At 48.8% G+C, this 24,678-nt stretch overlaps 2 protein-coding genes across 2 annotated transcripts; one reads left to right on the top strand and one right to left on the bottom strand.

Moving 5' to 3' along the window:
• Positions 1–3,317: 3,317 nt before the first annotated feature.
• LOC141465177 (transmembrane protein 178B-like) lies at positions 3,318–15,477 on the top strand. Its single transcript, XM_074148418.1, has 4 exons — positions 3,318–3,701; positions 10,807–10,920; positions 12,139–12,276; positions 13,804–15,477. Exons 1-4 carry the CDS (start codon positions 3,323–3,325, stop codon positions 14,046–14,048), a joined length of 876 nt encoding a protein of 291 aa, XP_074004519.1. The 5' UTR covers positions 3,318–3,322; the 3' UTR covers positions 14,049–15,477.
• On the bottom strand, positions 15,339–24,656 carry PSMC3 (proteasome 26S subunit, ATPase 3). The gene is made up of 12 exons (XM_074148417.1): positions 24,492–24,656; positions 24,313–24,393; positions 19,655–19,780; positions 18,811–18,915; positions 18,654–18,716; positions 18,053–18,190; positions 17,770–17,913; positions 17,415–17,563; positions 16,813–16,909; positions 16,519–16,664; positions 16,248–16,329; positions 15,339–16,125 (listed from the first exon to the last, which is right to left on the bottom strand). The coding sequence occupies exons 1-12, from the start codon at positions 24,516–24,518 to the stop codon at positions 16,015–16,017; spliced, it is 1,269 nt and encodes a 422-aa protein (XP_074004518.1). The 5' UTR covers positions 24,519–24,656; the 3' UTR covers positions 15,339–16,014.
• Between the last annotated feature and the right edge of the window lie 22 nt (positions 24,657–24,678).

Here is a 24,678-nt window from a genome sequence, read left to right as displayed (position 1 = left end):
ACAAAGGCACACTCATCAAACGTACATTAAGAATTGCCCAGAAAGGACTAAAAAGGGTTTTCTCTACCCTTCAAAAAACACAGGTTCAGAGCACAATTATCCCCCTCTTCATTTGTGTCCTTGTGGCCAGGAAGGCCAATGGCATCCTGGGGTGCATCAAGAAGAGCATGACAAGCAGGTCAAGGGAGGTTATCCTCCTCTTCTACTCTGCCCTGGTGAGACCCCATCTGGAGCACTGTGTCCAGCAGTTCTAGGCTCCCCAGTTCAAGAAGGATAGGGAACTGCTGGAGAGGGTACAGCAGAGGACCACAAAGATGATGAGGGGCCTGGAGCATCTCTCTTACAAGGAAAGGCTGAGGGACTTGGGTCTTTTTAGTCTGGAGGAGAGAAGGCTGAGGGGGGATCTGATCAACACTTATAAATACTTAAAGGGTGGGTGTCAAGAGGAAGGGGCCGGTCTTTTTCAGTGGTGCTCAGTGACAAGACAAGAGGAAATGGGCACAAACTTGAATATAAGAAGTTCCACCTAAACATGAGGAGGGACTTCTTCACTTTGAGGGTGGCAGAGCCCAGGAACAGGCTGCCCAGGGAGGTGGTGGAGTCTCCATCTCTGGAGATGTGATTCTCTGATTTGAAAGATTTTCAGCCTATAAATACCGAGTGATACCATGTTGCTCTTGGTTCTTAGTGAAGCCTTCTTTAAGAAGGAAGGGAAAACCATAACCCTGGAAGAAGATGAAGGCAGGCAGGTGATCAAGGGCTTGATTTCATGGTCTGGTGACTTTGCCAGCAATCTGTGTTTGGAATCTCTGTCTCTGGCTTTGGAATGCCCCTGCCTCTGGGGCTGTGCTGTGAGCCTCCCTCCCCCCCATTCTCAAAAGTAATCAAAAATAACATGGATTAATGAGTTCGCTGGCTCACAGGCTCAGCAAAGGGCGGCTCTGACACAATTGCGGTAGCCCAGAGGGGACAACAATTGGAAGGAGTCTCGTACATGGAACTTTCTAAGGTGGTGGTCTTGCCGATGCCCTTGTCTTCTGAAACCATAGCCTGAGGAACTAATGTAGAGCATAGGATGTCATACTAAGATTGCAGATTTCGGAAACATGAATATTTGGATCTTTCCAGGAAAGAGCTGTTACAAGTGAAGGATTTTTCCCTGTTATCTAGAGCAGTCATTGTATTTGAAAATTATTTTTCATTCTTGATGTGGGAGACTTAATTTAGCTGGTACGTGTAAGAAAATTCTTTTGACAGCAGCCCTCTCAGTTTGTTTGCCTCAGAGGCACTAATGTGCAGCTGCATGGATAGTAATCCCATCTGTCCAGGGCAAACTGCTGAAGAGGATCATGCTGAAATGTGGTTAAAACAAGCTTTTATCTGTGGTTTGCTGCATGTTTCTACCAGGCACAGTGCTGTGGGGGGAGAGCAGCAGTACCTTTTTCTGGGCGGGGGCCCTGGGAAGGCATTTGGGTTGTGCTCAGTGCAGCCGAGAGAGCGAGAAGTGATGAGGTGATGGTGGGGGAAGGACCTCAATCTCCTACAGTTGAACAGTTGCACCTGGAAAACAATTTCAAGTACTTGTAGCAAACAAAACGAAGAATTTTTAGAACCAGACATTAAATTTGTAATTTAGACTAACCATATCACTAGATCATGATGAGGTTCAACAAGGCCAAGTGCTGGGTCCTGCATTTCGGTCACAACAGCCCCAGGCAACTCTACAGGCTTGGGGAAGAGTGGCTGGAAAGCTGCCCAGCAGAAAAGGACCTGGGGGTGTTGGTGGACAGCCGGCTTAACATGAGCCAGCAGTGTGCCCAGGTGGCCAAGAAGGCCAGCAGCATCCTGACCTGTATCAGGAACAGCGTGGCCAGCAGGAGTAGGGCAGTGATGGTGCCTCTGTACTGGGCACTGGTGAGGCCTCACCTCGAGGGCTGTGTTCAGTTCTGGGCCCCTCACTACAGGAAGGACATTGAGCTGCTGGAGCGTGTCCAGAGGAGAGCCACCAAGCTGGTGAGGGGTCTAGAGAACAAGTCATAGGAGGAGAGGCTGAGGGAACTGGGCATGTTTAGTTTGGAGAAGAGGAGGCTGAGGGGAGACCTCATTGCCCTCTACAACTACCTGAAAGGAGGTTTGTAGAGAGGTGGGTGTTGGCCTCTTCTCCCAAGGGAATAATGACAGGAGCAGAGGAAATGGTCTGAAGTTGGGGCAGGGGAGGATTAGATTAGATATTAGGAAGAATTCCTTCACTGAGAGGGTGGTCAGGCACTGGAGCAGCCTGCCCAGGGAGGTGGTGGAGTCGCCATCCCTGGAGGTATTTAAGGAACGTGTAGACGTGGCACTTCAGGGCATGCTCTAGTGCCCGAGATTGTTGGGGGAGTTGTGTGTGTGTGTGTGTGTATGGTTGGACTCGGTGATCTCGGCTGTCCTTTCCAACCATGACGACTCCGTGATTCTGTGATCATTTTATCTGGAGGCCAGAATTGAAAAGTCGATGCCCTGACAGTTGCCTTTGGGGACTGACAGGGCTGCAGCTGGAGGGGCCAGTCCCATAGAACACGCAGGATCAAAAAGGGATTTTGTGCCCTTGGAAATGTTGCATTTAGCTAATGGCTTGGATTTAGCCTGTTTCTCGTGGCATAAAATAGATTGACGTTTTTTCAGCTCTTCGGGCCTTGTTTTCCATTCACTGATAATGAAGGGCCGAGGATAAATCGTGATCAAAGGACCAGCAAATGCTGCTGCTGGTGGTATTTCATCCGGTTAAAACGGCTTGATCCCGTGGCGTCTCGCTGGTAGCCGGGCTGATCTCTGCCCTTCCGCCCTCCGGCTCAGCCCTGGCGGGCAGCTCGGGCCTTGGAGGGGCGAGGGGGAGGCAAGAGGGGGCTACGGGCACGGTCGGGGGCCCGGCTCATCCCCTGGCAGCTGCCGCCGCTCCCCCCGGCCGGCCCGCGGGCACCCACGCTGCGCGCGCGGGGCGAGCGGCGGGCTCCCCTCAGGGCCGCTGCGCGCGCGGCCGGGCCGTTACTGGCCGTTAGCGCGGCCCTTGCCCCGCGCGCGGGACGTGAGGGGCCTCGCGCCGCGGAGCAGGAGCCGGGGGCGTTGTGGCGGGGGGCTTGCGGGCGGCCCCGGGACCCGCTTGAGACCGGGCCTCGGGTGCCCCGGGGGCCGCACCGGTGCAAGACCGAGCTCCCACCCGGGCCCCGTGTCGGGGAGCGGGGGTCGCCGGCCTCGTTTCCCTTCCGGGGGCGGCGCGGCGGGCGGAGGCCCCCAGCCGGGCTGCAGGGGAAGCGCCCGCCCCTGCCGCCCCCGGCGCGGTAAGATGGCGGCCGCGGCTCAGGCGCTGAGCGGCTCCGGGCTGCTCCTGGCCGCCGCCGCCCTCGCCCTCCTGGCCGTGGCCATCGGCACCGACTCCTGGTACGAGACGGACGCGCGGCGGCACCGTGAGCGCTGCCGCGGCTTCGGCCACAAGCGCAGCGACCCGCCCGGCTCCATGTCGGCGCCCAGCTCGCACCTGCCGCTCCGCGCCCGGCCCCCGCGGGCCTTGCTGCCCGGGCGGCCCCCGGCACCGGCACCGGCAGCCGCCGCCGCCGCTCTGGACTCGCACTGCGGCCGCCGCTTCAACTCTACCGTCTCGGGGCTCTGGAGGCGCTGCCACCGCGCGGGCTACGAGCCGGACAGCGAGGAGCTCATCCGGAAAGGTGCGGCGACGGGGGGGGTGGGAGCGGCCAAGGGCCCCGGCGGGGAGGCGGTGGGGCTCCGCCGCTGTCCGTGGTGCTGAGCGCGGCTGCGGCGCGGCCCGGCCGGGGCTCCGGGTGTGCGGGTGGGGCCGCGGCTGCCGCCGCTGCGGAGCGAAGAGGGCGGCGGGAGCGCGCGGACGCAGCCCCGCACGGCCCCCGTGGCTCCAGGTGTGCCCTGGCGTGCGGTAAGCGGCGAGCGTGGCCCTGACCCGATCCCGGGGTCTTGTACGCCTCCCCATCTGCTTAGAATGCTGCAGTGCTGGGTGGGACCGTGTCCTCGGAGAGCCCCATCCGTGGCCCGGTGCGGGGCCTGACGCTCGAGCAGGGTCTCGATGGGCATTCTCCTAACCTTGTTATTGAGCGCTGAGAAATGCACTGTGTTGTTTATAGCTCTGTGATGTTTGCATCAAGGGGAAAGGGACCTGTTGTTTGTGTTGTAGCATGGGGGAGTTCTCGCTGCTGCAGTGGATTGCTGGGCCTTCATGGTGGCAGATGACACTCAGGGCTCCAGGGGTGAGAGGAGAGAAAGCTGTGGATCTTTCGCTATTGTGGCACACGATACAAAGCCAAGCAGTTCACAAAGTATGAGTAAAATTCAGGGACTGGATGGTACAAATAATGTAGTGGGCTGACCCATTAAGTCAAAATAAATGACATATAAAACAAGCTTAGGATTAGAAATGCCATGTATGGTTAATGATAAATAACAGGACTTATTGTTCCAGCAGGTACATATTAGCACAGGGAGAGTAGGAGTTAGGAGAAGTGCTTCCATTGAGGCAAAAAATGGAAATGCTATCTTAAGAAAGTGGGAGCAGTTCTTCAGTGTGGCTTCCAACTGTGACGCCAGTCCTGCACAGCAGAGGATGGATAGACTGGCACTGCGAAGCGAAGCTCGTCTTTGTCCCTTCTTTCCAATGCACAGCAGTGGCTCTCACTTTTAGAAACTCGAGTGCTGTGTGATCTTCCCTCTCTAGTTAATCTCCTAGGATCTATTTTATGCATTTTCATTTTTATTTCTATGTTGATCTAATTTCACTAAAAGGAAGCTCATTAATTTATTTCTATTAATTGTGCCTGTCATGTAAAATATTTATCTATTTTTTTTGCTTCACTGAAATGCTTTCAGCTCCCCTTGAGATTAGCAGACATGGGGGAAGGGATGGGAAGAATACTAGTTTGGTCCTCAGTACTTCTGTTTCTGAGGTATTTTCCCAACACTACAACGGTCGGGCAGAGAGGCTGGAACCTGCATTCTGCGTGCACAAGGGTGTTACGGGGGGTAAATGATCTTCCTCAGGGTCTGATGTGTAAAACTGGAGGGACTCTAAATCCAAAAGATTTTCCTTCTACTTTCTTTTTTTCTTCAGCTGTTCTAATAAAAGACCTTGCCTTTCCCTACAACCCCTGCTCCCCTCATATTCTTTGCCTATTAGGTCTGCAGTTGCTTCTGTGAAGGTTTATGTGTTATCTTATGGAGGGAAATTATTAATAATAGTTCTTGTAGAGTCAGATCTTTAAATAGATATGACTCTTTTCTTATCCCTTCCCCTGACCTGTTTTACTAGCAGCCTTCCCTTGTTCCCGCTGTGTCTATCTTTTCTCTGACAGCTGTGATTAAGCAGCCTTTTCTGGCCGATGGTCAGGTGTGGCTGTGGCTGAGCTGTTCTCTGAAGCATGATACTAGATCTGGGGCTTCCAAAAAGCAAAAATGGGCATTTTTTTCCTAGTGTAAGCTGAAGATCACTACTGTGCACTTCTGAAAGCCATACTTTCTCCTCCATTTGCAGTAAGTTTTCAACTAGCTCTTTGGTGACATGTCATGCCTTCTTATATTCCCAATATTCCTTAAACTAGAGAATTTTATAGGCTTTCAGTGACAAAGGAATAGATTTTTTTTTTTTTTTTGGTGATAGTCCCATGGTAATTTCAGTTTGGGTTTATACTTTCTTTTCTAGTACCTCTGAAGTAAGGTGTCTTTTCTTCTGTCTCTCTCTTGAGTTCTGAATAAATGACTAAGTCCATAAGTATCTTTATCCATTTAGATAGTTCCGCGGATTTCTAGTCCGTTATTTATCTACTGCTCTTAATATAAAGCAGTTCTGTGGAAACTTTTATACTTGAGCATTTTAACTGGCAATGCGTATGCATGCATACATTTATATATCTAAAATATATATATATTTTTAAATGTAAAATATATTCACTTCATATATTTAAAAGGAAAAAGCAGGAGTCAAAAATGTAGCATGAAACTGAGAGGTGGGGAATGTTTAAATGTAAGAGGGGAATGATGTGTGAGATTTTTCTTAAAATGCAAAATCAATATTTTGGAACTGTGAAAAAATAGATAGTTTCATTTTAAAAATACAGTTAGGAAGGCAAAAGAAGAAATAACATACAAACCAAAAAGGGAAAATGGAGATAAGCAATTAGTGAAAGATAGCAGCCAAAGAACTGAAACACTTGGTGGGGAAACTAAGAGGATCTGTGTGTTGGGGGGAACCTCCGAGTGTAAGAACTTGAGCACTACCATCACCTTGTGGAGCCTGTGCTGTGCGGCTCACACGCTGGGTAACTGATGCTGCGACAGAAACCTTTTGCACGGAGAGTTCTTAACTAGTGAGGTCTTGCAGGGTTTTTATTATACGCTGTTTAGTGGTCTTCTCTATTAATGTGGAAAAAAAGCATTGCTTACAAAGTGATGACAGTAGAAGCTGATTAATTAGGAAAGATCCATGCTAATAGGCTGCTTTGGATAACTTGGTGGGCTCATTTGAACAACAGGCATTTTAACAGCAGTAAATTGAAGGAATTAAAAAAGAAAAGGTTCATCACTGTTCATAAACTGGAGATTTTATTGCTTTTCAAGCTTGCTCTGAAAAGACTCTGGGGTGGGACTGGTATGTCTCACATGTACTGGGCAGAAATGACTTCTTAGTACCGTGATGTAGAGAGTGAGAGAAAGTGAGAAGAACCACTGGATGCTAAAGCAGAGGAACACAACAGTTTGTGGCAGTAATGAGGCCCTTGAGAGAAAACTGCTCAGTCCTCGTGCCTGTGCTTCCTGTCCTTTCCAACTGATGATAAATTGAAAGAGTTACAGGAATGACTGTGAGGTCTGTAGAGCATCTGTAACAGTGGCATATTTAATAAACTCGATCTTTTTGGTCACGGCCATTAGAAGTATGATCTGTTGGTAAATATGATCTGTAGGAGTTATTGTGGTGTTTTAAAGGAAAGTTGATTTACTAGATTTAGCGGCCTTTGGGTGGCGATGTGGACAGAGTGATCCCGTAGCTGTGATGCTTTCCACAATCTTGGGCAGAAATGGTAGGAATAGGCCAGGGAGCTTCAGTGGCTACTTGGTTCTGGAGCATGAGGTAGGGGAGGGCCAGACCTCATGTGGTGGCTTAGTGTTAACCGCCCGTGGCTGCTCCCTGACCTTGCTCATGGTGAGAAGGAGAGGGTCTCTCCCACCTGTCAAAGTTTGTCTTAGAGCCAAACTGCTCTACGACAGGACTGGGCCAGGTAGCAGAACTGAAAATGAGAACCCCTCCATTTCTTCCTCATAATGCTGGCAGCACAGAGACGAAAACTTGCACGTTTCAAAGAGAGAGATGAGAACTAAACTGAGAGAAAGTCTCAGCGTGCTGAGCCCGGGATTACAAACTGAATGTGTCTCAGCAGGCCTGGGCCTGGCTTTCCAGGTGTCTGGCAGCCAAGGGGCCTGTGTTCTGCCTGGGTATCTGGAGGTCCAGAAATTATTCCTAGCCAACGTCCTCTGATCTTTCCCAGCCTTCGTGTTCAGTCAGGAGAAAGGACTCATCCAGGGACACTCACAGGTAGTGTCCCAAAGGTTGTGAGAAGGTATGGGAGAGGAACCTGTCTGCAGTTGCAATCCTGAGGGGGGAAAAACCACATTGAGGACAAGGTGTGAGGAAACAATGTTTGCCATGGGAGGGCACAGGCATGTAGCTCAGCCATGAAAGTGTCGATGTGACACTGCCGGATGCAGTTCATTGCTTCTTATGTTTATTTTTTAATCAAGAAAATTGCACATGCAGTGCAACTTTCATAGTGTTCTTTTAACGCCCAAGAGATGCCAGGATCAGGCTGTCTGTGTCACCTTTTTCTTGGACGTGTGCTTTATGCTAAGCTAAAGACATGAGCACCTGCCCCCTTCTGTCCTGTATTCTCAACGTACTTGTGTGCCAAAAAAGACAAGGCTCGCTTACTTGTTCACCGCATGACTCCATTCTATTCAAGCTCTTGCCTGAAGGCAAAGTTGTTCATTTTGGCAGGCTTTCTTATGGTACTCGTGTGAGCCTGTTATAAACGAAAGCGAAATCGCTTTCCTAACAGGTTTCTGAAATGGAGGGCAGGATGCTGTCCCTATTTTATAGACTGCCATTTAAGGTATGTGAGGGCTTAGGACAAAGGGCTTACTGGAGTACCTTTGAAATACCTTTGACTTTGCAATAATTTTGAGACTGCAAACCTGATTTTTTAATCCTTTTTTTTTCTTGAGTGCTTCGAGAACAAGGTGTTATATCGCTCTACATGCAGCCCCGTGGAGTTACCTGCCTATATCTGAGTGCATAGCATCTCTGCAAATTATAGATTCACTCAGAAAACGGGAAGCCTGAACTAGTGACTGCAGATGCAAAATCTGGCTGCTGAGGATTGTCTGGGTGCATGTTATAATTTTCCGGGAGAGAGTAGGTAGGTATTCAGCTGAGAGATCACCCTCACTGCTTCCCTAATCCCCTGACTCTCTTGCCTACCTGTTTCAGCTTTTCTAGCAGACCTACAGCGAGAGGCCTCCTTTCTTTTGCCTGTGGTGGCTCACACCAGAGCAGGTCCAGCCTGTGCTCTCAGAGAAATGGGAATCTTAGTGGAAAAAAATGGCTTGTGATGGTGTAATCAAAGGCTGTCACCAAGCCCATGGATTAGAGGTCAGCACTGAGCATAAACCCTAAAATTCACTAGCTCCTGAGCTCTTCGTTTTGCAAACTTGCTGTTTTAATATAATTTTATGTGCTACCCACATAAAATTAGCACTTTGAATTCTGGGGAAGAAAGGATTAGGGGTAAAGGTTTTAAATCAGAGGCCAAATGGATTGATATTGGAAAATTTCTGGATAACCGAGTTTGTATAAAAAGGTGGGAAGGTTTTACTTTTAGTCTACGTGTAAGCTCTTGTAATAATACAGAGCAAAGATTTTCTCAGTGACATTTTAGCTGAGGAGTCCATAGCTTTGATCATAAGGGATGTACATCTTTAGTCTTTGATTTTTCTTTAATGAGCTATAAAAGTAGTAATCCTTGCTCTTAGATAAAATACTGCTTCGTATGTAGTACTTTTAGAATCAGAATATGTAAGTGCATAGATCTTACTTTTAGTGAATCCACTGCATTGTCATCTAAAATCTGATGTCGTCAGTTGTACCATAGACATATTTCTCAACAACATGTAAATCATATCAATATTGAAACTGAATCCGGTCAACAGTTATAGGTGAAATTTAATTAGATATTGTTAATTAGATACAGATCTGCTGTATATGGCCTAAATTCCTAATTCAGATGTTTACAGAGCTTTTGCAAATGAACTGGCACTCTCTGTTGCTGGGCTGCTTTCTGATCCGTTTGCTCAGGCAGCGCTACAGATTTGTTGTGAAATAACCTGAAAGAGGAGGCAAATGGCTGAAGGTGAAGGGCAGCATCTCACTGTATGTATCAGTCTGTGGTGTCGGGGGGGTGGCAGGGACCCAGAGCAGGGGAGGGGAGTGGTGGGAAGCACAGCTGAGGATGGGGTCCTGCTTGAGATGGTTTCCTGCTCAGAGGCTATTGGAACTCTAGCTTTGATTTTCCCCTTTCGGGGCGTGTTCTTTACATGTCTGTTCCACTCAGTAATAAATGTCACTATTTTGTTAATATGGGGAAATTCAGACCAGCTTTCCCTCCCCGGCCTGATGGCTGGAACTGGCTGGGCCTCTTGTGTGAAACTCCTGATACTTGTGAAGCCAGGACTTCGTCTTTGCAAGTCCTTGCAGGAACCAGGTCAGTACAGTCCCAGTGAACGTTGGTTAGAGAACAAAATCATGCTTCCCGTTGCGGCAGGAGCAGCACAAAGCCCATTTCTTCTCCTGGGTTGTCTTTTGCAAGGCTGATCACTGAGCCCACAGCGCCCTGCTAGTGTAAGCTTAATTAGCTCACTGGCCAGCTGATTGTTTCTGAATGGTTCTTCTGCCCCAGTATTCAAATAGCAGTAATGACCCTGTAGCTGTTAAGGGGAACCTTTTGTACTTGTTTAGCTCTTTTATGTTTCTGGCTGTTCTCTTCCACCCCACCATCCACATTTATTCTCCTCCCAAACCGCACCCTCAGCTTTACTTATATCAGGGCAGGCAAGGCACCTTCCTCTCCCTCCTCCCCCCCCCCCCAGTATCTTCTCTATTACTGGTTGATTTCTAAACTAAAAATCCCATTCAAGAAGAGCATGCATCTAGGTTTGCATTTGTTTCTGGGGTACGCTTTTCTTTAAGCTATAATGGAAACAAGCCTACTTGGGTACTACTGTTTAGCAAAAGGAAAGCAATGGAGTGAATTCAGACTCTTCTCCTATGCAGTTCACTTCCCAGCATTCATTCAAAATTTTCTGAGTGATTCAACTCTGTCTTCTTAGAGACAAAACAGTCCTGTTGGTATTCAACCACGTTCTTGTCTCCTCAGCCATCCCAGAGATATCATACCAGTTCCTCTAGGAACCTTCTGGAGCTGGTTTTGCTGACTGGTGGTCCCGTTTACCACCAGCTGTGCCTTCCTGGAGCCTGCCTGGGTCAGCACCTTGCTCCCTCTTTGCCGGTGTTTCTTTGTAGCAAGGCTCTCTCCCCTTGCTAAGCCCCAAAGCCTTTGAAGTAAACTGTTCTTTTTTGCTTGTTTTTGCTCGGTTACTGAACTAAGCCTTCCCCTGTGTAGCTCTGTTGGGCCGGGCAACGCAGCAGCAAGTGCAAGGCACAGGGGCTTCATGCCGTTTCACGCCGATGTCTCTTTTTCACAGGGGTTATTCAGCGCTGCACTGCTGTGAAGTACCACTACACCTCCAGCTCGCTGCCTCGCAACTTACCCATCAACATCACAAACACCATCCGGCAGGATGAGTGGCACGCGCTCCGTAAGTAGCCAAAGCAGCAAACAGGACTGTTGGGATTAGTGAATGCTTCAGTGCAAGGCCACGTGAGGGCTCTACCTCAGCTGGCCGTCACCGGGCTCTAAGCATAAATATATATTTGGTAGCAAGGAAGGGCACGCCGCTGGGAGTATAGTTGGAAGGGGACGAGAGCTTTGGAGGGGCTTAAGCAGTGAATTCCCGAATTACAGGCATGTGTTGTGTGTTGCAAGGTGTAATCATATTCTGGATTTGAGGAGAGACAGTTCCTAGCTGACTTACAGCAAAGGTGCTGCATTACTGTGTAGTCTGTATAGATCTCGTTGCATTTTCCTGTGTGCGCACCAGTGACCCTGGCAACCAGCTTTTTCAGGGAACAGCTCAGCTTGTCTTCGCAACCTCGTTACCAGCCCCTGGCCTACAAGCTGCCTCATGCCCAAGTCCTTCCCACACAGGTGACTGACCAGTAGCCTGTCGCTGAGAATGATGTAATCAGTTTTTTCTGCTGCTGCTTCTCTCTCTGTTTGTTTCTGGTTCTCTTGCCTCACATAATTCTGCCTAACCCTTGTCATGTGAGCCTCAGTGCTGAGGAAATCCAGCTAGGGACGGAACTAGGAGGAGACAAGAACAGCACTTGTATTATGGATGACAAAGTACTGTTCGTATCACTGGTGCCCAAGCTTTTTTTTTTTTTCCAAGCTTGCTCCTGGAGTTGTTCCCATGATACTGTATTGATCTGCTGTCTGCTTCTGTCCTCCTGCTATTCTTCTTTTCAGAAGCTGCCTTCCATGCACTAGTCCTTTACTTCTCTTCAGTGTCCCCTCTCGCTTCTTTTATTTCTGTTTTCAGCAGACGCTCACCCAACAAACTCCATCCCAAAGAAACCCCAACAACAACAAACCCTTGCAGTACGAACATTTACAAATCGTTGCTGAATTCATCATGCACTCCTCCTGTCCCACATTGGGGAGTATTTGGCCAGTATTCCTCTTGATCAGGGCAGAAATGCGCTCTAATTGTACAGTGCCCAAGTTAGCTGGGTTCCCTTAGTGTAATGGGCAAACCATCTACCTCAGAGAAGCTTCAGGAGGAGCAGTTCATGGGTGAAGTATGAACTTTAGAACCAGCAAATCTAAATCTGTCTGGACTCTCCCCTGGCTGTCTTGTCTGGGTGCTACCATCTTCACGTCTCCTTTCTTGCCTTTCTCCTTTCTCTTTCCTCAGACCTGCGGAGGATGACAGCTGGCTTCATTGGCATGGCAGTCTCCATCATCCTGTTTGGGTGGATCATCGGTGTGCTGGGCTGCTGCAAACAGCAGGAGCTCATGCAGTATGTGGCTGGGCTGCTCTTCCTAATGGGAGGTGAGGGCCTTTCGCTTCTACTCCTGAAGTCACCACGGTCGCTATTGCTGCTTGGGGAGGTGCTCTTAAAAGTCAAGTCAGCCCACAGCAAACAGCAGTTCGTTAGTGCAGTGAGCCATCAGCACAGCGCAGAGTTACCACGTCCAGCACTGGGCAGGACCTGTGCTTGCCATTTGCAGCCTTCTGAGTAGACCCTGCAGTATGTACACGAGCCTTCTGCTTGGGAAAGCCGGTGCATAGCCACAGGGACCACGAGGAGCACAGTCCTTGTGCCTGCTCCGAGTGTGTGTCAGACAGCTCAGCTCAGTTTTCCCCAGGGAATCTTAACAAACAAACAAGCAAATCAATGTAGAGCACCTTTCTGCTGCTCAAAGATGCTTACATCTTTGGGTAACAATGAAGTCCAACCTCAGCCCAGCTGGAGAACATCAGCCCAGTGGTAAGGACATGAGCTCAGTGCTTGCCGGGGGTATAACATCTGTTCTTCCTGCCTCGGAGCAGACTTTCTGCAGGGCCAAAGGTTTCTCTGAACTTTGATTTTTTTTTTCAGCTCAAAAATGGGCAGTGTTTTGTCTTTAATTGAAAGTAACAAGTGCACCAAAAAGGTGGGCTACTGAGATGCTATAAGGATGGGGGTGGGGGGATGGGGGGGAGGTCCTCTTGAATTGCAAGCAGTGAAGAGACAACTTTCAAGTATGAAAAATGAGGCGCTACTTAAAAGCCAGAGCTGCTCGCCTAGAAGCGAGCCTTCTCGAGGAGCGGTTTTGGGGAGCTGCACAACCAACCACTGCTGACGCTACATGACGCTAGACAGCCTGGAAGTTAGGCTTGTGCTGTCCTTAGCCATCGTATGTGCTGCTTAACTGCAGTTTCCTTTGGGAACAATTTCATTTCTTCATTGCACAGCAGTGAGAGAGTAAAGTATTATAAATGGAACGGGTCGACTGGGTCCCCTTCGAGTGCTTCTGCACTTGGTGATGGGCATGCCGTCAGCTGTAAGAGCTGCCATTCGTATTTAGACACAGATCCAGAGCTGGAGAGAGTAAAACGATCACCTCGGCCTTGAGTCTGGTGTCCTAGTGTATATTAGACACACTGGAGTGACTTGTGGTATAAGTTTCTTCAGCTTTTTTGCTCCTCTCTATAGGTGCTGCAGCTATTTACCTTCCATAGGAGAGACTGCCCAAGTACTGTCCCCAACCTGATGACGTTAGTCTTTGGAAATAAATAAAGACTCGGGAGACTCGAAGCATGATAAGTTACATGTGCCTGAGTTCAAAATAGCAACAGAGGGAGCTGAAGCAATATTGTGTATTTGTGAAGTACTTTAACCTGTAGTCCTACATATTTTGCCTTATTTTTCTCTCCTGCCACATAAGAGTGACTGTAGGATTACAGAAAAAAAAGGGGGGAGGGCTGATTTTGAAATTTCATGGTTTTGAGAACACCTGCGGAAAAAAAAAAAAGCGCAGTGTATAATTAACCTTTCCGAGGGCAATGTAGAACCCTCTTGCTTTTCTCCTGCAGGTACATGCTGTATCATCTCCCTCTGCACATGCGTAGCTGGGATCAATTTTGAGTTGTCCCGCTATCCTCGCTACGTCTATGGGCTGCCAGAGGACATCAGTCATGGCTATGGCTGGTCCATGTTCTGTGCCTGGGGAGGCCTGGGCCTCACCCTGCTGGCTGGGTTCCTCTGCACGTTGGCCCCATCACTCAACACTTCTCGGGCGTCCGTACAAAAACCCAGACAAGAAAACGGGGCCGTGTGACCTCGGCGGGTGCGAGGAGAGACTCTGGAAAGCGCAGCCTGGGCAGAGCCGTGGGTTAACACCGGGAAGAGGTGGCATGTCAGCGTGTGGAGAGCGGCACCACGGCTGCAGAATTACTGGCCTGTGGGATGCTGCTACAGCCTCCAGTCGCGGACACAGACATTGCAAGTGACTCCAGGTTTGAATTATTGGCGATTTTGCTCATTGATGGTTTAAGGGGGACAGTTCTTTTGATTTGTTTTTCTTCTGTTTACAAGGGATTAAGTCCAAGGCTGTGTCTTTTTTTGTGCTGTTTTTTGAACTGTACCTCCATGGTCCTGTTTGTTATTGTCCAGTTGTAAGGGATGTTTACGCACCAACTCTATTGCTGCAGGTCTGGGTAATTCAGACCCAAATTAGGGCAAGGAGCTACGTGAAGTTGGCTTGAACACTTTTGCAACAGGCGTGTCTTGTGTTGGCTCAGGCCATCAGTTCCCAAAAGAACCTTGATCTAAGCCGAGGTTTAGGCCAAAGAATTAGCCCATTCTTAGTATTAATTCATTTAAATCAAAAATCTGTGCTATTTCATGCTGTGGTATCAGCTATTTACTCACTACTGAAGCTGTTTCCAAAAGGAGCTGGCTGTAACTGAGCAGCAAGACTCTAAAAAAAAAAAAACCCTTACTGGCTTTAGGAAAAGAGAGGTTTCCTCAGCTTCTTATGCAGTAAGGTTACTCATTTGGCTAACGAACATACCCTTGTTTTAACGGGGAGATGTATGCAACATGCAGCTTCTAACTATTCCACCAGAGGCCAGGGTGTATCTCTTAAAGTATGTCATAGTTTGAGCTGCCGGGATCAACTTTCACCCCCCGACTAACTTGTGGGTGCAACTCCTGTTCTGTGACAGGAGACGAGTAATTCTCCCCAAGCTCAACCACCAGTACTGCTAAAATAGCAGATGTACAGCTCCCCTCTAATATTAATGTCCAAAGGAACCGCAATGTATTTTCCTCAGGAATGCGTGGCTTCTGCTCACTTCCCCACTCACTCACCCCTTCTAACGTCCAATGCCCCCGGAGCGCAGAGTGTCTAGAACACGGACGCTCCGCTGGAACAAGCTCCCCTCTCCAAAACGAGCAGCAACGACCTTGGAACCAGCGCAGGTACTCGGGCTAACTCAGGAACATCAGCCAAAGTACTTTGGGGTGCATTTTTCTTTCATTCATCTATTCTTTCTTCCCTCACATTCCCTGCCCCTCTCCCAAGTGTCCAAAAACTGCACAGGTAAAGATGAGATGGCCAGCATTTGGAGATGTTTACATTGTATTTAAAATACAATACAGTGGCATGTAAGATACTTAATGCTAAAGTCAGTGTATTTATGAAAAGTGTAATTTTTAAATGGAAGTTGTAATTCTCAACTGGCATTAAAAGTACTGAAAGACTTGCTCAGTGGATGAAACCTTGAATTCTTTCTAATTACCAGACTCATTCACCAGAGAGCTCACCTACCTATCAGCAATGGTGTTAAAGCTTCCAAGGTTAAGTTTAAATGATAAAGTTAAAACATCATTCGTGTTCACTTCTCCCTTGCAAAATGAGTGTTAGGTCAACAGTTTCAAAGACTGGCACAGCTGTACCAGCTGTTCACAGGTTAAAAACGGGGGACGCTGTCTGAGCTGCAGTGCCTCGATTTCAAAGTGCACTTCCTGCAGTACAACCTGCTGGTCCCCATCCAGAAGTAGCAGAGCAGGATTTAATCCAGTTCTAGCAGTAGGAGGCTCTGATGGGCACTGTGGACAGGAGGGTCTCACCTTCCCTTTTGCAGATGTAGAACCACCGAGCAAGGGTGACAGCCCCGACACATCACGTATTTGGTTTTTAGAGGGAAAAAAACGCTTTATTTTTTCCAGACAGAAAGGAAGTGGTACAGTCCAGTCTAGTCCTGTCCTCTGCCAAGGCCACAACCTTGACTGAGCAGAGATCAGGCATAGTACTGCAGGTTGGCTTTTTTCTTTGCTTGAACCTCCAAGATTCCCTCCATGTAGTCCTCGTGGGTGAGCTCTGTAGCTCCACGACGGAGGGCAATCATCCCCTGCCCAATGACACAGTATTTAGAGTAGGCACACGAGCACCACATCAGTTCAAAGTCATTACTCCACACCAGCTTCCCCAATTCCCTCCTGCCAGCGCTGGCTGCTGCAGAGGGACACTTACCGCTTCAACGCACACAGCCTTGCACTGGGCTCCGTTGAAGTCATCTGTGCAGCGAGCCAGCTCCTCGTAGTTCACATCGGGGCTGATATGAGTGGGAGGGGGGAAAAGAAAAAAGTCTGAGAACATGTACCAGATAGAAAAAGCAAGGTATAGAGCTTCCTTAAAACCCAACAATGAGCTCTCAACAAAAGACAGTGTCTACCACGCCACAGCCCTGAGGCACCACCATGAGTGACAAACATAGCCCCAGAAGGCCATGCCTCTTCCATACCTGACATTCATTTTGCGTGAATGAATCTGCATAATTCTGGCTCTGGCCTCCTCATTAGGCATCGGGAACTCAATCTTGCGATCTAATCGTCCAGAGCGGAGCAAAGCGGGGTCCAAGATATCAACCCGGTTGGTTGCAGCTATCACCTAAAAAGAAGTAGGGTCACCAGACTGAGGCAGCTGGAGGACAGGCCTCTTCTCCCCAAGGGTCCACCAAGCTTCTTCCCTAGACATTGTTCTCCTTCCCCTGCCAGGGCGCCCTGGACCTCAGTAGCGGTCCCTGCTAGATCCCAACCTTGACTTGTGTGTTGGGCTGGAAACCATCAAGCTGATTAAGCAGCTCCAGCATGGTCCTCTGCACCTCCCGATCACCAGCCTTCTCACTGTCAAACCTGTGGAGGAAACAAGGGTAAAACTATCAGCGTGAACCTGATACCCCCTGGCCCCTATGTTTTCAACCACATAAAAAGACAGGATGACTGCGGTTCACGCTCTTTGGCCAACGTTTTCCAGATTCCTCCTGGAAACTACAAGAAGTCCTACCTTGATGAGGAGTGCAACCAGAATAACTGTCAGCAGCAGCTAAGTCTCATTATGTCCTTAGAGCTGAACGGGGCTAATGTTGTCCAGGCCCAAGAAGTAATTGAGGGTGAACATCTCCATATGCCTGATGCAGTTATCAGAAAACAGTTTTATACAGCAGGAGACCATCAGACAGACTCCAGGTCTCATAAACTCCACTCACGAGCCCAAGGATTGTGGCAACTGCCACCTGTGATTGGCTTTACACTCTGTTTCTGAACGGGCCATGCTTTACGCTCGGCTTCCCTCACGTACACAGGCAAAGGGGGCTGCTGGGCAGCTCCCAAGAGCTTTAGAACACGGCCCACACCTCACCTTTTAGTGCCAATGGCATCCAGTTCGTCAATAAAGATGATGGAAGGAGCTTTCTCCTTGGCTAGAGCGAAAGCATCGCGTACCAGCTTAGCTCCATCGCCAATGAACATCTGCACGAGTTGAGGACCAGCAAGCTTCAGGAACGTGGCCTGAGAAGTGGAAGAGAATCCTATGCCTCATTTCTCAGTAGGGTCAGTTCTGAGTACTACAAAAAGCCCTTAATTAGAACAAGCAAGCAAGCAAACAGACAGGAAAATCCCAGCCTTTGTAACACCAGTTTGCGTGTACGACCCCTCTCCCCTGCTTTTTCAGGTACTGTTCTACAGCAGTACATGCTTTCAAAGGTTCCTTTTACCTTGGTCTGGGCAGCACATGCTCGAGCTAAAAGCGTCTTCCCTGTTCCTGGAGGCCCGTACATAAGGACCCCTTTGGGCGGCTGTATACCCAGGTTTTCAAATTTCTCCTTATGATTCATCGGCAGAACAATGGCCTCCACGAGCTACAGCAAAAGAAAAATATTACTACACAAACCCAGTCTCCTCCGCGGACTCAGGCTGCCTGCTTTGAGCTGAAGCTCAGAGCTGAAGTTCCAAGACTGTTGTCCTCGGTCACACCAGAAACTAAACATAAAGCATCACCTCTTGGATTTGTTTATCCAGGCCCCCGATGTCACTGTACTGCTCTGTGGGTCTCTCATCCACCTCCATGGCTTTCACCCGTGAATCGTATTCAGTCGGCAGAGTCTCCAGGATCAAGTAAGAGTCTTTGTTCACCCCCTGCAAACATAAGTCCTTCGCTTTTAACAGGCCCTTCAAACAGCAATTAATAAACACACAATCAAAGATGATTCACTGGACCTCAAGGATGCAGGAATTAGCAGCTCTGACACTGGCACTCATCAAGTCACCACAACTCGGCACAGTGGATGATGTGGACAGCACATCAAGCACGTTTTTCAAAAGAGGGATCCAATTTACTTACGCTACAAAAGACTGGCTTTGGAAAGCTTTCTAGGTGATACCTAAACTTTTAGCACCCAATTGTATATATAAAGAACACACACCCGAACTGCTTTTCTATACTACAAATATGACTAAATCCGTAACATTTTTTTATTAAAGTTTAGGTACAAAAACGGTCTTGGAGTAATCTGGACAGATTTGTCTCTTTTCTGAAGGGCAAGATATATGTAATTTTCTGGCCAGCATCATCTCTAACAGTCACAACAGCATCACTCACCACTAGGTCTCCAGGCTTCAACTTCTCGGCATCAACCAACCCAATAACAGGCAGGAAATACGTCTGTGGGAAAGAAATCAAAGTAAGCAAGGCCAGCCGTGCGAGGAGGAGGTCCTTTCCAGAACCCCTCACACCTCGCTGGGCACACGGCTCTCACCTGGCGCGTAGAGGTCTTGATCACAGCACACTTGCCCTTTCTCTGGGAATCCAGGTCAATGTTTGCTCCATCCTCTTCCTGGTCATTGGGGTCAACATCCAGCAGCTGAAAACCAGAGTGAGACATTTCATGCCAACGTGACCGGGCCAGCAGGATGACCCCCAGGATTAGCGCTTCTACATTACATGCAGTACGAGAGAGAAAAACTTCCCATCATCCAGAATCCTGAAAGCATCAAAGCCTTCCTATAAAAATTAATTTCTTCCTCATGAAGCAGCACACAACAGCGCACAGAAAGACACTGTAAGGTTCAGAACAAAGTAGCAGCTGACGGCACCGATTTATCTTCCCATTACAGCAGCTCACATTAAGCCTTAAGTTCACTAAGTTTTAAAACACTAGTAAAAACCAACCCCCTTTTTTTAAAAATAGAAAACTATCAGATTTTTTTTTTTGCCTATCAGCAAAATTATGGAATTACAGAAAGAACGGGGTGTAGTGACAGAGCTGCTGCTTTTCATTCGCTGTGTCACAAGTTTCAGAAAGCACGTACCAAATTTCACATGCCCAAGTCTACAGTAAGCAAGGCTGCGTCAGCCTCTGATGACTGTGTCACGTGCAGGTAAGGAATAGCCAACACCTAAGGAACGACCCAGACAAAAAGCGGGCAAGTGGCGTGCACGTCCAGGTCACAAACAAAACCTGCAGGTCCTGGCTCCAAGAGCATCAGTAGTTTGAAAATATGCGGTGTCTCTAATTACTGACGAGCTCCCCATCCCACCTCCTTCCCGATAGGTATTGCGCACACTTCTCATGCTGCCGCAGAAGAGCACGCTGCCCTCACCTCAATAACGTTAGAGACAAGGTATGGCAGGGTTTTGTTCACTTTGATCTTCTCGCTGTTCTCTTTGATCTTGTCTTTCATGGCCTGAAGCTCATGGGTCACTCTCAGTACTTCGCTCTTCATGATCTGGAATCAGTAGGCCGAAGAAAGAAATTGGAATAATATCAGAAGACTAAGGCAAGATAAAATTCATACCTTATCCCAAAAGTAAAACAGTTATAAAAACATAACATGAGGAAATAACGTCTCGGTCACAACAACCCCAGGCAATGCTACAGGCTTGGGGCAGAGTGGCTGGAAAGCTGCCCGGCAGAAAAGGACCTGGGGGTGTTGGTGGACAGCCGGCTTAACATGAGCCAGCAGTGTGCCCAGGTGGCCAAGAAGGCCAGCAGCATCCTGGCCTGTATCAGGAACAGCGTGGCCAGCAGGAGTAGGGAAGTGATGGTGCCTCTGTACTGGGCACTGGTGAGGCCTCACCTCGAGGGCTGTGTTCAGTTCTGGGCCCCTCACTACAGGAAGGACATTGAGCTGCTGGAGCGTGTCCAGAGGAGAGCCACCAAGCTGGTGAGGGGTCTAGAGAACAAGTCATAGGAGGAGAGGCTGAGGGAACTGGGCATGTTTAGTTTGGAGAAGAGGAGGCTGAGGGGAGACCTCATTGCCCTCTACAACTACCTGAAAGGAGGTTTGTAGAGAGGTGGGTGTTGGCCTCTTCTCCCAAGGGAATAATGACAGGAGCAGAGGAAATGGTCTGAAGTTGGGGCAGGGGAGGATTAGATTAGATATTAGGAAGAATTCCTTCACTGAGAGGGTGGTCAGGCACTGGAGCAGCCTGCCCAGGGAGGTGGTGGAGTCGCCATCCCTGGAGGTATTTAAGGAACGTTTAAGAAACATGTAGACGTGGCACTTCAGGGCACGCTCTAGTGCCCGAGATTGTTGGGTTTTGTCTGTTTGAGGGTGGGTGTGTTGTTTTTTGAGGGTTTTTTTTGTGGTTGGACTCGATGATCTCAAAGGTCCCTTCCAACCATGAAGATTCTGTGAAACAGTCGTTATAAAGGGAAATGTAATATAAAAAGAGGAAAAGCCAGCAAATTAGCCAAAATTGGTTAGGAATCAAGGCTACACAGTCCATTCTGGTCTCCAACTAATCAGTATCCCTAAGTAATTTCTTCCCAGTGTCACTGGATACCCTTAACCTAATCAATGCATCAGCTTACAGGGTGCAGTATGGCCCTGATGAGGATATGACCTGGGTAAGGCAACTGTGTTTTGGTTTTTATTTTTTAATATATACAGATATGCAGATTAACTAGATATACACATACACGTGCGTATCTATATGCATCCACATACACACACCTATTCTAAAGTTATGTTTTGCTGGGTTTAAAGAAAAATTGTGTGCTGGATCACTGAAGTGGTGACACGCAATAGCACAGGAACAAACAGCCAGAAAAACCCTAAACTGACAGTATCACAGTACAGACCCAAAGTACACTGAAAGTACGATCAGGGAATGGCAGAACTGAGGCTTGTGTCTACCTAGAGCAGTGGGACAAGGAGAAAGAGAGGTGCCATTTTTACAAGGTGGTTCTGTTCCACAAGACCACTCATATCAAGGCCTACATGCGAGAAACAAACATATCAACTGCCTCTGTAAGGGAAAAATACTTTTTGTTTCCCTTAAAAGTAAAACATTCAACACTAGAGTATTATCCACTACTTGTTCCCCACAAAGATAACTGGGTCCTCCAGAAAACAGTGGAACCCACAGGACAACTCAGGTTGAGAAGGACCTCGGGGGTCTCCAGTTCAACCTCCTTCTTAAAGCAGGGTCACCCGTGGTCTCCTCATCAGGCTGCTCAGGGCTTTGCCCAACTGAACCTTGAAAACTTCTAAGGACAGAGACTATACCGTTTCTCTGGAACAACCTGTTCCCCTATCTGCTGCCCTCACAGTGACAAGGTCATCTTCATACCCCTGTGGAACCTCTCAGTTTTTCAATTTATGACTAGTAATTTATGGTTAGAATTAGCCTTAGGCTTTGACGAGATACAAAATCTATCTATAGGAAAAAAAGAAACAAACCAAACTTATATTAGTAGCATGACAGAAAGCTCAAATTTCTACATCTTAATATAATTTTAACTTTTCTGAGGCTTTTACTACGACTGTGGTCAACGGCTCCATGTCCAGATGAGATTGGTGACAAGTGGTGTCCCTTGGGGGTCCATATTGGGACCAGAACTGTGTATTATCACTGACACAGACAGTGCGATCAAGTGCACCCTCAGCAAGTTTGCAGATGACACCAAGCTGAGTGGTGCAGCTGACACACCTGAGGGACAGGATCCCATCCAGAGGGACCTGGAAAAGCTTGAGAAGTGGGCCTGTGTGAATCTCATGAAGTTCAACGAGGCCAAATGCAAGTTCCTGCACCTGGGTCAGGGCAACCCCCAGTATCAATACAGGTTGGACAGAGAACAGATTGAGAGCAGCCCTGAGGAGAAGGACTTGGGGGTGCTGGTGGATGAGAAGCTGGACATGAGCCAGCAATGTGCGCTTGCAGCCCAGAAAGCCAACCGCATCCTGGGCTGCATCCCCAGCAGCGTGGCCAGCAGGGCGAGGGAGGTGGTTCTGCCCCTCTGCTCTGCTCTGGTGAGACCCCACCTGGAGCACTGTGTCCAGCTCTGGAGCCCTCAGCACAGGAAAGACATGGACCCAAGACTAACACACCCAATACAGGTGTTTCTCAGTGCTGTCTGGCTGAGGCTCCCATACGTTTTCCTCCCTTTGAAATCACATGGTTTGTGATCCCCACTGAAGCGACTGTAGCACCACATGGTCTCAGAGAGGTTACACCTGAATTGGCTTACGTGATTCTGTTCAAAGGGGAAATCCACTCTTCTCTAAAAAACTACCCTTTTAAAACTGTCAATGCCTAAGCATAATTCTGTGCTGTAACACATACTTATTCACAGGACAGAACTATTACAGGAGCCAATACGGAACCTGTTACATAAAATGTAAAAAAAATTTAGAAATTTGATTTAATAAACACAGTCTGGAAAACATTCAAGAAAAACTGCACGGAGAGCATCAATAAATATTTCCCAATTATGATGCTCTTACTATAAAACAGAGAAGAATACTCAGAATATAAAACAGAAGAATACTCCTTACTGTATCCTGCAACTTAAAAATAAGACACGCATTTATCTTTGCTGTTGTTAAAGAATAAGAAAGTATGCTAAAAAGTCAGAATTACTTATGGAGCCTGAAGCAGTAGGATGAAGTTGCTCTGTAGAATTTATGAAATAATTTATCTCAATATTGCTAACATGAGGCAGTAGAGACACACTTACCCTAAAGTTATAGATGCTCTTTTATGTGAAACAGGTCTACCTTGGCCCAGGTCTATCCAGGTCTGACCTATCTTTGCAAATAGACCTAGACAAGAGGGTGGAGCACACTCTCCATCTGACGTGTTTGCAGGTGACACCAAATTGGGGGGCACAGTCTCTGTGCTCGAGGGCAGGGCTGCCACTCAGAGGGGCCTTGGGAGATGTGAGGAATAAGCATACAGAAACCTTACAAAATTTAAGGACAAATGCAAAGCCCCACGCCTGGGAAGGAAGAGCACCTTGCAATGACACAGACTGGTGGCTAGCTGGCTGGGAACCCGCTCTGCAGAAAGAGACCTGGGGGGTCTCCATGGACAATAAACTGAACAAGAGGCAGCAATGTGCCCTGCAAACAGCATCCTGGGCTGTACTAACAGGACTGTAGCCAGTAGATGGAGAAAAGTGATCAGCCTTCTTTACCCAACACTTGTTAGATCCCATCCAGAGCATTCTGTCCAGTTTTGTGCCTCTCTCGTACAGCAAAGACATTGATAAACTGGACTGAGTTCAGCACAGGGCCACCAAGATGGCCAGGGGGGCTGAAGCACAGGCCCTGTGAGAAGTAGCTGAGGGAAGTGGGATTGCTCAGCTGAGAAGAGAGCTACTGGAGAAGGTATCAAGACGACAGAACCAGACACTTCACAGCAGTGCATGGTGGATAGACAAGACAACAAAGACTGAAACAAGCGAGGCTCAGGCTGTATGTAAAGCAAATCTTTACCCTCATGAGGGCAGGCAAGCAATGGTACAGAACTCCCTGAGAACCAGTGCGATCTCTGTCTTTAAAGGCTTTCAAGATCCAACTGGACAAAGCCCTGAGCAGCCTGGATTAGGGCTCACCCTGCTTTGAGCAGGAGGTGAGAACAGAGATTTTCTCAAGTTCCTTCCACCCTGAATTACCAGATGAACCCACCTGACCGAGACCACGGAAGACTTCCCCCTCCCCGTGCCCATGAGAGCTGGGAGGACTCCTGCACCTTCAGCTAAAGCACCCATGGCTCTGCAGAACGACCCTCCCCTCAGCTTCCTCGGGTCCTTGCTCTTCTAGTACTTCTTCTCTTACTTTCGAGACTCTGCCGTTCTCGATCGAGTTAACTGCATCTTATTTTTCATCGCAGTCACCTCTATCCCCGTGGCTCTGCCAAGTCCCCACTCACCCGCCCTTCCCCACCCCGGCCCCAGCAGAGCAGGGCTCCCACGGGGCGGCCCCGCCACCGGCAGACGGCCCGACCCGGCCCAGCAGCCCTCGGCCTCTACCTTGATCTCGCTGTCCAGGAGGCGCGTACGCTGCACGATCTCCTCCGTGGACATCTTCAGCACCTCCTCGCCCACGCCATCCTGCGGGGGCACAACGGCAGCGTCACCCTCGGCCCGGCCCCGGCCCCGCCGCCGCAACCCCTCGCCCGCCGGCGGCCCCCCGGCCCGCGGCCCCTCACCTCAGACTCATCCCACACCGACGCCATCTTTCCCCCAGTCAGCGACTGCGCGCAGCGCGCGGCGGGTTCCGGGCGGCAGATTCGGCGCTCCTCGCTCGCCCCGGCAGCGGGAGGCAGCAGGACAGACGGTCCGGGGGGCCCTCGCGTCCCCTCCTCTTCCTCCGCCGCCCCGCCGCCACCCCTCCTC

Source organism: Numenius arquata, chromosome 6, assembly GCF_964106895.1.
Source record: "Numenius arquata chromosome 6, bNumArq3.hap1.1, whole genome shotgun sequence".
NCBI classification, from domain to species: Eukaryota; Metazoa; Chordata; class Aves; order Charadriiformes; family Scolopacidae; genus Numenius; species Numenius arquata.
Note: the sequence above shows the minus strand (reverse complement) of the source record. Positions and strands in the feature narration are given on the sequence as shown.